Source organism: Medicago truncatula, chromosome 4 (genome assembly GCF_003473485.1).
Source record: "Medicago truncatula cultivar Jemalong A17 chromosome 4, MtrunA17r5.0-ANR, whole genome shotgun sequence".
In the NCBI taxonomy this organism is placed as follows: domain Eukaryota; kingdom Viridiplantae; phylum Streptophyta; class Magnoliopsida; order Fabales; family Fabaceae; genus Medicago; species Medicago truncatula.
Genome location: NC_053045.1, coordinates 42,262,990 through 42,274,294, shown reverse-complemented (window position 1 = coordinate 42,274,294; position 11,305 = coordinate 42,262,990). Strand labels below are relative to the sequence as shown.

The 11,305-nt window shown below is 32.6% G+C and overlaps 1 protein-coding gene across 3 annotated transcripts; it reads right to left on the bottom strand.

The window, feature by feature from the left end:
• Positions 1 to 802: 802 nt before the first annotated feature.
• On the bottom strand, positions 803 to 5,756 carry LOC11445112 (protein IQ-DOMAIN 14). 3 transcript variants are annotated; one of them, XM_024781700.1, is made up of 8 exons: positions 5,725 to 5,756; positions 5,242 to 5,627; positions 4,568 to 4,614; positions 4,297 to 4,385; positions 2,878 to 3,291; positions 2,350 to 2,583; positions 2,057 to 2,188; positions 803 to 1,781 (listed from the first exon to the last, which is right to left on the bottom strand). In XM_024781700.1, the coding sequence occupies exons 4-8, from the start codon at positions 4,360 to 4,362 to the stop codon at positions 1,023 to 1,025; spliced, it is 1,605 nt and encodes a 534-aa protein (XP_024637468.1). In that variant the 5' UTR covers positions 4,363 to 4,385; positions 4,568 to 4,614; positions 5,242 to 5,627; positions 5,725 to 5,756; the 3' UTR covers positions 803 to 1,022. The 3 variants fall into 3 exon arrangements, with proteins under 3 accessions (XP_024637468.1, XP_024637469.1, XP_003608080.1); XM_024781701.2 differs by lacking the exons at positions 5,242 to 5,627; positions 5,725 to 5,756 and adding an exon at positions 4,864 to 4,944; XM_003608032.4 differs by lacking the exons at positions 4,568 to 4,614; positions 5,725 to 5,756 and having other exon boundaries at positions 5,242 to 5,600.
• Positions 5,757 to 11,305: the final 5,549 nt, after the last annotated feature.

Here is an 11,305-nt window from a genome sequence, read left to right as displayed (position 1 = left end):
TTTTTTCTCCCAATGACTTCAACTGCGAATGTCGTGTACTAGGAAGTATTTCATAGAATATAGTTCCTGTGTAATTTAGCTGTCTGTCTTGTGAGTTTTCTTTCATGTACTTAAATGAGTTTTAAGAAAATATTTCATGTGTTATCCCAAGTGAATTGGTGCAAGAATTCATCCAAGAAAATTATAACTTTCATGGTTTTAGTTTGCAATTTTGTGTCGTGGTGCCCGGTGGTGCGTATAGTGTGTATGCATCATCATGCAGCCTATCGGTAAACCAATCAATTTTTTCTTCATATTAATGAAACTTCGCCTTCAAACAATCGTTCTCATTCAATCCACTACAAGTAATCACATAACACATTAGAAAACTTAAATTAATTTCATAACTTGAAATAAAACAAGAATAATACAAGGAATATCATAAAATGTATTACTACATTTTTTCATATTTTTAGTTTTTTAGTAATCACATAATTGGTGCAAGAACTTATACAAGAAATTTACAACTTTCATATTTTTAGTTTTTTTTTCATATGTCGTAGTGACATCATGTAGTCCATGGCCGACGGTAATTCCACCCGTGCGTCGCACTCACTAGTATGAGTGCATTCATGAAAGACTTGTAAAAGGGTGTGGGAATGTAAAAAACTAAAGGGTGGGGGTAATAAACCCCCACGTAAAATCTTAATATACCATCACATTTCTATGAATATCGTCCTCTCAAGAATATGTAAAACGTAACATACTAGTTGAATCTTATCTTCCAGTACAATGAAAATGAATTTTATAGCATAGCAACACATTAAGCTCAAAAAACAAAAGTTTCAAATCAAAAGTTATCAAACCATTATTTCCTATTATGTTTTTTTTATTAGTTTTACAATGGAGTATACTTCTGTCAAACTATCATCACCACTAATACACTCTCAATCATAATCATAATCATAATCATAATACAACTGACAATAACACCACCAAAACATTAGACAAAAATAAAAATGGTTAAAAAAGAAAGAATTAAATCACACAAATCTTGTAAAAGGCTTTCTTTCAACCCTTGCAGGCAAGGATACAGCTGAATCCACACTCACATTTCCAATAGATTCAAGTGACTGGTATTTATCTGGTGTCCTGTGAGAGCCATGAGGATCCTTATTTCTAGAGAACATTGACCCTTTATTCCATTTGAATGACCCTATTCCTTGTGACAAAGGAAATGAGACTCTCCTCTTTGAATCAGTGCTTGTTGGAGTTGCACAGCCACTACTACCACCGCCAAATCTTTCTCTTGGATTACTACTAGCACGTACTTTGGCCTTAGCAGAAACAGTTGGAGCCATGTAGTTTGGAACGGAGAACGGTGGACAGCTTGTGAGACTATCATCGTCCTTCAACGGTACGTCGAAAGGTGAATTGGATCCTACTCCCCTTGGCCTTGAATATTTTGACGTCGCGCTTGAAGTGTTTCCTTGTGGAGTTCTAAATGGAGGAGTTCTAGATGGTCTTGAAGATGGAAATATAGTCGATCTTGTTGATTTTGGAGTTGGTGTATCCATGTTATCAAAGGCAAAAGGCCTTTGAGAGCTTGAGCCAGGTCTTGGACTTGTCTTTTGTTCTGAATATGGTCTTGGTGGTGTGAATTGGAAATTCTTCAGAACCTGTTTTTCTGGTGGATTTGATGCTGGTAATTGTCTTTCCAACCAGTTCCACCACCACGGGAATCCGCTGGATCGCATATCTGTCACAGGCGTTTGAGTTGATTTTGGAGTGGCCTTCCATAACTGTTAGCATAGTCACAACAAATAGTGATCTAAATTAGCAATGTTGCATCATAAAATATAATTCCACATCATTAATGAATATGCTACATCATAAAAAAAATTAGCTAAACTGGATCGGGGAAAAAGTTCCCGAAACTTGTGAAACAAGGAGACAAAAATCTCATATTTAGAAATGGGTGGACTAAAATTTTGTTACAGTTAAAATAGGGGATCATAAGTACATTGAAGCCAAAAGAAAGGCATAAATAAAATTTCTACGCTGTGTTGGCGGGTACCTGATGTGAATATGCAAATGCCATTGATCTCTCTCTTTTGATGATTGCTTCAACCTTCCTCTGCAACCTCGCTTCTACTTCCTCTTTTGTCAGTAAGCTATCATCCCAATCTTCATTGTTACCTGCCTCAGACTTTACCAAAATTCCAAATTATCAAAAATAAATTAGTCTGATTTATGTAAAGGCAGTTGAAAATATAATCATGCACATATTTCAGAATAGAAGTATTAGATGTCAAGAAGCTACTTTATATAAAATTGATGGATACGATAAAGAAGAGTATGATAACTTACACCGTGTCCTAAAGCACTTTTCCCCAAGGTACTTCCAGCTTCATTCTTGAACTCGGCTTGATATCGTGCCTGGTTTTCTAACATCTGGATTCTTCGAGATTGAATCTGAGACTGAACTCGCACTAACAGCTGCATGTGTTTCATGGCATTAACTGTCTGCCTCTTCACATTCTGTCCTCTTACCACTCCTTGAAGCCTTACCAAACCTTTCAGAGCTCTAAAACTCTTCCTGGCCTGTATATTGCAAGTACCACATATTACAATTAGGATACTTTTGTTTCATGATCGATAAAAAAGCTGGTAAAATTAATGGATTAAGCGGCATTTTCCTAATTTAGAAACCAAATACTTAGTACTTATCTTAGATGAGAAACTCTCATATACTAAAAGTTAATAAAAAATTAACCTAAATACTTTTACTTTTTATATTATAGTTTCTATTTTAATTCTCTAATATGACTGTAAGGAGAACACCTCAAAAAGGCTAAATTCTATTTATGAAATTCAAAATAAAATATAAAAGCTTACCATATAACCTCTGTAAGCAGACTGGATCTTAGTCGCCGAGACATGCTGGTTCTGTAAAGTTGGTTCTGGTCTGTAGCGAACCTCCTTGTGTTGATGAACATTCCGCGAAGATGCCGCTTTTGGAGAGGTAACTCGCGGAGAAGCGGCCCTTGGAGATGGATCCCTTGGAGAAGGAGGCTTAGGAGAAGGAGGCCTAGGAGAAGCAACTCTAGGAGGGACGAAAGGTGGCGTTTTTGGTCGCTCGGGAGGTGTGGGAGGCCTAATTGCAAGTACTTGCTGTTCTCTTTCAAAGTCACCAAATATTTTCTCAATGCTGCTTGGTTCTCTGAAGAGGGGGATGAAAGAATTGGTCTCTCCATGCTTTAGTTTTCCTACACCTTTCTTCTTCTCTTTTGTGCTTTTGTTTTCTGAATCCTGCTATGTTAATAAGCATGATTAGACTTAGATAGATCAATATGAAAAACGGAAACAAGTTCAAATTCGGTAACAGAACTTAACGCAACTTCAAAGGCAGAGTTATGAAAGCACCGGATTCATAGTAAAATAATGATATCATCATGCATATGTTGCTTCCAGAAACAAAGTTCAGACAAAAGAGGTAAAATAATTTAAAACTAATGCATAAAGCAAATATGATGCAAGAATGATGGGATGAATTAAAAGCAATATCCTAAATCCTTTTGCAATATTTCAAATAATCTCTTAGCAGTTATGAACAAAACTAATTGACATTTGACAAAAAAAATTAAGATGCAGAGCCTTGATATGTATTAAAATGCCAATCAACCGGAATTTTGATATGGTAGAAGCTTTGGAATGTTCATAACTCATAAGGAAGAATTTTCTCAATATTATCAAAGGTCTATCCATTACAGTCCATTCTCATGAAATTGGCTACAACTTTTTTTGTCAATAACAGTTTAGGTGAGTTGAATCCGAGACGCTCAATGTGATTGGAAAAGGTCTCAGCTCAGAAAACAGGTACTTACAAACTACTCTATCATGAAATCTTCACATCAGTAGTGAGATTCAAACCATGTTCTTATGGGATAAACCAGTGTGTTACAAAATTTAGACTCTCGTCTACTGTTTTCAACACTCAATTTATATTGTTTCACAGGAGGGAGTTTATCAAATTTTCTGTTTACCAAGCTCTTAATTCAATTTCACCACAAACACACCATATAATAGCCAAGAGGAGACCTTTCATATCGGGTCTGTTGTGATCACATCACATAATTATAATCCTAGCATTCAATTAAGATTTCTCATTATATCTACATGTCCTTAAATGGTTAACCATTTTGGCATCTAATCATAAGAAAACCAATTATAAGAACCACAACGAGATACAAAAACAAATTAAGCATTTCACATTTCTCGGAATAGACAATGTAAGAAGGCAGTAGGATAAATTACCTTCCCCTTAGAGTGGTGTGTAAAAACCCTCTTGATTGCTGCAAACCAACTCCCCTTCTTTCCCATCTCAGTAGCATTCCTGTTTCTTCCTGTAAGTTTAAATTAAGAAATAAGGTTTAAGGAATGCGCAAGCTCGTGTTTTTTTTTTAAATTTAATCATTTTTCAGCTAACTTTTCAATATTATGCAATAACAAGACATACCAGATATATTAAAACACACACACACACACACAAAGAATAAGGAAGAAATTGTGAGAGAATTAAGCTCACCAGAACGATCGACGGAAAGGAGGCAGCATCTCTATTTTATTTTCAAGCTGTTGAAGGTAAAAAATTAATTGAATAAATAAATAAATAACTCAAAAATGAACATGAAATGAAAAAGTCTTCATTCACCCTTAAGAAAAGAACCTTCTTTTTGCAGAACAATAAAGTGTTACTAATTTTAATCAATTGAATTTGACACTTGTTTAGACAACCAATCTAAGGATCCATCACATAAAGACTATAGACTATAACTTAAGATAAGAGTGAAATTCTCTAACAAAAGAAATATATAAACAAACCTGAGAAGACTTGAAAAATGAAAGATGAATTTTTGCTCTAGAAACTAAGGAAAATTGAGAAGAAAAAGCAAGTTATGAACATGTGAAAGAGAAGGTGAATTATTTTCAGTTATAACAAGAATACTTTATGATACATAAATCTTCTGACAGGTTGGATATAATTGAATTAAAAGGATCCCGAGGTAAAGTCAGTTATTGTTAATTAAGTTGATGAAAATTCATAAGAATCATACTAATAATTCAGACATGTCCATGCCAACACAACATGATTCATAACATAACCATAATAATAATTAAAAAAACATAACACAACCTTAAAAGCTATATCTTCAAAAGATACTATATTAACAAACACTTAAGATCATATAGATAAGATACCTTGTTAGTTGTCACAGAGCTTCCAAAGTTGCAAAAAGTACTGTCAAAGTTACAAAGACAGACCAAAAAAGAAGAAACTCTCTCTCTCTCTCTCTAGCCTCCTTCTTCTTTCCAGCACCACATAATTGATTGATAATACTTCTCTCTTTCTCTCTCTTAGAATCCAATTCCTTTGGTTTGTTACTTTTCTTGTTCTAGCAAACTTTCACCTTTTTATGGAGTTTATAATTAATTTTCTTTGTATTTGTGGGACTTATAGTAATTTCATGATGATGATGATGAGAGAAAGAGAAAATAAAGAAGGGTATGATGTATGGTATATGGTTGGCCACTTTCTCACTCAATGTTCAACTAACTTTACTTCAATGGGAAGACTATGTGGACACCTACATAAAGAAAAAGAATTTAGTACATTATAAAACGGTTTATGTTTGGTACACTGCTATATTATTATTTCTTAAACTTTCATTATTGCTACCTTACCAACATTTTCATAATTTCATATCCACTTACAACTACAACATGAGATCTGACAAAAATACCATGTAACAAAAATATAAAATATAAAAACATAGAATTTTATGTGTGATGACCGTGTGGCATGACTTGGTCATGTAGTTCTTTCTTAAGCCTACGCTCCTTTAGAGTCTGGTGTAAAACACGCGCTCATGAAGTGGAGCTTCTGTCTGTAAAACACATGTATGTGTATATAGTTGTCGTGTATATTTGCATCCTATTTCAAGTAACCAAGACTTCTAATGCGGCTGATATTTTCTTATAGATTCATGCATGAGTTAATCATATTTGGACATTAGTTCATCTTGCATGCCGTCAAAATTTGAACATTGATTCACTGTATTGTGTGAGTTTGACTTTATCATTACACTTAAATTGTCATATATATTTTGGACACGATACTTCTATGATCCGTTCATATTTGTGTTCAATATTTTGTATGCTTCCGCTATTGATTCATAATTATTGAACATGTTTTATAAAATCTGTTTTATTAAGACGTAAATTTCTAAACGTTACAACTCATTTTTAAACACTACAGTCAAAATTATAATAGTCATGTTTACGAATATCATTTCTCAAACATGAAATATGGCAGTGTCATGAATAAAAAAATACAAAATATTTTTGAAATATATATCTTGCATAGCAAATTTATATCCACGACCTTTCATGATGATACACTGGTTGATATAAATTAACTATCAAAATCATGGTGTGGTGATTAGATAATTAATCTAAACAAAGTGTAATTACGTGTTGATGTTGACAAAGTAATTGATGTTTAGTTCAAAGTCTCTATAATCTTAAAAATCAAAAAGTGACACGTTAATGGTTTAGGGAAGAGTCAAAAACTAGAGACAAGGAGGGTCGTCGTTTTCGTTTGAGCGCAGGCAGGGTTAGTATAAGAATCCAAAAGCAACAACGTGTGGAAAATTATGGTTCTGGGGCCACCTGATGTAAATGGTGCGTCTGCATCGTATTACAAGGATAATATGTTTATTTATTAAAAGTGATTTGTAAATTTTTGGAGAAAAACAATACTATATTTATGAGACAGATATGAAGGGAGGGAAGAATAGGATTTTTATGGATATTATGGTGGTTTTCTTTTTTATGAATAATAAAGTGACGAATAGACGAACACATTATCCATTTTTCTACTACGTTTAATTATTAGATACAGAAAGAGATATATTATATGATCAAAATATTTTTGGTTAATATATATGATTAAAAGAATATTTGTTTTAAATTATTCCTAGCGGAGTAGTTCCTATTATAAAACAACAAACCAATATTCAAAAACTATAGGTGACACAAGGCTTAATCACTCGCACTTTTTTTTTAAGGATTAATCACATACTTTAAACTCAACATTCTTTCCCTTGAAGTGTTAGTTCTCACCTCCTGTAACATGGTCCAACACCTGCTCCACCACAAGCAGGGCTATGATACCACTTCTCAGAGAGTCCGAGAGAGCAAGGGAGCAACAACGAGCTGTGCCCTATGACCACAAGAGAGGAAGATGTCGCATCTTTACAAAAAACTTTAAAATATTAGACATATAAATCATCATCTTTTATATATTTAATATTTTACTCGTTTATAAACGACACAGAACTTAACGACTCACACTTCAAACTCAACAGATACCTATGAAGCACATATAACAGATACGGACACAATACAGACACTGATACGCCGACACAACTAATAATTTGAAAAATCAGATAATGTAGTGTAATTACAAGTGTCGGTGTCGGACACGACACGTGTCCGACACCGAGACACGCCTAATCTGAGGAATGTTCGTGCTTCATAGACAGATACTAACATTAATTTTTCCTTAAAAAAAAACATTAATTTTACCAAAGAAAAAATAAAGTACAGCAGGAGTTCATTCAATTGATCAATTATACACTATAGTATTAGTAGGTTTGTTCAATTCAAGCAATGGCAAGGACAGCATTGGATGGAGGGGTGTAAAATTGTACATGTACTACCTATAGTATACCCCACATGCAGAGGCATAAGTTAATTATAAACCTGCATTGCTAGTGTGGCATGAAATGAAATCAATCAATACCACAGTTCATGTCTGCTGCTGCACAGGACAGAAGCCGGGACCTTGAATGTCTGTTGAATTAACAAGGTCAAGGTGGAGAGCTAGTTGAGTCATGTGATTTCAATTCAACAATTGTTGAAATGAAAAGGCCAACATGTGACAAATCACAGACTCCATTAGTGAAATGAAAGCCAAGTATGTTATATATATATATATATATATGGTGGTATATATGGTTTCAAAACACGAGTATCCTCAATGCACTGCCGCTACCTCATTCATTAATTTTTAGTATTTATACATTTTTCTTTCTTGTCTTCCCACGTGACATGATCTATCATGTAAGAGAAAACAAATTCAATCATCAAATTTTGAATCATACTATGTTACACATCTTAATTTTTGCAGTTTTTGTAAAGTCACGGTGAACGGTGATTCTGATATATCCGTCGTGATATCAAACATATATAATTTTGTTAACTCAAAAGTATTAGTTGTGTTTAAATTTGAACCTCTAATCACTTATTTCAAATGTCTGAATTTCTTAACATGCAGACTAGTAATTATTAGTTGGTTAGTAGAGTTGTATTAATATGTTAATTGTTATGTTATTATTATTTTTTTATTAGAATTCAAACTTAGATTTTAACTCATTCAACTATTTAACTCAACCAAGAGAATTACCCCACAATAGAGTGATAAATATCATCTAAAAATTCACAAACACTAAGAAGAAATTTCAAATTCGAACCCGAATTACAGTGAGTTAAGTCTTATAGACCATACATGTTTATTTTATTGGTTGAATTTGAGAACTAGTATTTTCGATAATAGAACAATACAATAGGAAGAAAAAAAAAAGGAACAAATTTGATGAATCCGCATATATTTTGGTTCACATTCATGGCAAAGAGATTATAATATGAAAATGAGTGTTTGGAAAATGATGGGAATGTATAAATTAGTGTGTGTTGGAAAATTGGTGACTTATTGGAATCTCCACCCGCTTCAGATTTCTAAATATAGAAAGGCTTCAACAACTATTTCGGTTGTTTCTGTGGGTTGTTGGGTGATTTATGGAGATAGATTCCTTCAACTAAGTGTTTTTTTCATAACAGCACAATCCATATCGTGCATTTAGGTTGACGTAGACGAGAAAATAAAACTAAGTACTACTTGATTTTGACCTTATAATCACATTAATGAATTTTAAGATTTAGTTTGTTTAATTTGCACTGAAATGTTAGATTATTAATCATGTTCGACTTTAATTAATAAATATTTCAAATCACGCATACAAATTATTGTGATTTGTTGATCGTGTAAAATATTTTATAATGCCACTTTATCACAAATTATATTCTTGATTTTATGGATCACCAATTCTCTATCAAAATATTATCATTGTCTCATTTTTTTTATAAGTACCATGAACAAATTCTTTAGTATCATGGTGTTTTGTTTAGAACCAATACTTGTAGTAAAAAATAATTTAAAATGTAAATTTACTAAAACATAAGTAAATAAAAAAAATTACACCACATTAAATAATTGACATATATATTATTATGAGTATTGTAATATTGGCCTTATTATAGACATAGGGGTGTAGTATAGTGGATATCTTTACTCTCAACAAGCTAAATAGTTGTGATGCTTGCAAGCATTTCATTGGATTGATCAACCTGTCAATAAAAATTTAACCTAAATTTCCACCTGTATTTCACGCCAACCGTGCTAGGGGGATAAGATGTCAATGATTGTCTCCGTTAAGTAGGAGCACATGATGAATCATAGAGCCGAGAGAGGCGAGCCCTCTCACATGTCTAAGCCTGAGCATGTCCTTAAGTATGTGGTTAGGATCGACCCAAGGGTAAGGCCACTAAAGCCATCGCTTTAGGCCTAACAACAAAAATATTATTTTTCATTGAATTTTATAAGCAACAAAGCGCCGTGCACAAACAAAAAAGCCCCCATATTTCAAAATTGTTTTAGGCTTCATTTACTTTTGAAAATTATTGAGCCGACCATAAGGTAGAGCATGAGGAGACAACGCCACAATGTCAGGAGATGTGTAATTCAGTAAACCTTGACTCCAAATTTGACACAAACTCCAAATTTACGATTTGATATTTAATTTAGTTCCTTAAATGGTTGAAAATATCACGTTCTCAAATATAACGATAAAAAGAGAATTTCATTAGCAAAATTATCCTCGAAGAGATTTTAATTATGTTTCATTTAATTAATTTTGATAAGGTGAGACAAGTGATTAATAAGTTCGGTTAAAAATAAATTATTTAAGAAAACCTAAAATCAATTTTTGAACATAACATTTCTTAAACAAATTTTATTCATCTTTCATGTGAACTCTCCTTACTAAAAAATTTCCCTTAGAAATGAAAGGGTTAACACAAATATAAAACTTTTCTTGAATCGACAAATTGACCACCAAAACACCCTGATTTCAAATTTTTTTTGTTGTTGACAAAATACCACTTATTTTACTTGTAACTTCTTTATACTAAGTTTTATAATTAAAATAGAAAAGCATGTTTTGGTAGGCGACCATTGTTATCCTCCAACCACCACATAACATAAGTGTTCATGCTTCTCTCAAGTCTCAACAACAAAAAAATTGTGTTCATGCTGTGAGTCATCGATGTTTGAGTTGAAACAAGTCAATTTAACAGGTGATCAGATGCTTCAGTTGCGTGTCCCATGTGTTCCTTTGCAAATTGTCATAGACTTATTACTTATGTTGTTATCTAAACTAGCATAGATGATCTATTTTGGGGAAAACTATATATTCCAATCCAAGATTTGTTCATTAGTAGAAGGAAGAAAATGCAATCAGTTCACTTTGTTGCTTTATTGCATCATGATATCCTTGTAAAAAATGAAAAGGTTAAATATGCGAACAAATTTACATTATTTTTTTTGTAGTGGCTGGAATTCGAACCCTTTACCTTACATATTTTATGCATTGTCCCAACCAACTGAGTTAAGCTTACGGGAACAAATTTACATCATCTATGTTAATAGTAGAGTACATACACCTACAAATATGATTTTATTTTTATTTTTATTATTAAGCCTAGTCTAAGTTATTTAGTATTGTGTTTATCGGTTAGTAAAGTTAATTCAATATATAAGAGAATTATTTGAATTGATTTGAAGATATAATAGTGTTGTTTTATATTTAAGAATGTTAGTAAGACACTCTCTTATATACATATCCCAACATTCATAAGTTTGCTATCAAATTTATATATGAAACTCTCATGATTTAGTGTGACCTACAAAAGGTGTCGGGATGTGTGTTCAAATGTGGGTTTCCACACATTATTTTATTAAATTTTTATCTACTCAAGTTCACTTATGTTGTATGTGATTTTAATTTTAAATCGATTTTTACTTTTTATATATTCTTTTATGGATAAGATCATAAGAATCAAATTCAGTATTTGAGAGTTTATA

Excerpts from the sequence above, each read along its gene's own strand:
- LOC11445112 (XM_024781700.1), bottom strand. The coding sequence starts at position 4,362 with ATGGGAAAGAAGGGGAGTTGGTTTGCAGCAATCAAGAGGGTTTTTACA. Across the intron at positions 2,189-2,349 it reads AAAGTGCTTTAGGACACGGT|TCTGAGGCAGGTAACAATGA; the intron begins GTAAGTTATCAT and ends ATTTTGGTAAAG. Across the intron at positions 1,782-2,056 it reads CATTTGCATATTCACATCAG|TTATGGAAGGCCACTCCAAA; the intron begins GTACCCGCCAAC and ends CTATGCTAACAG.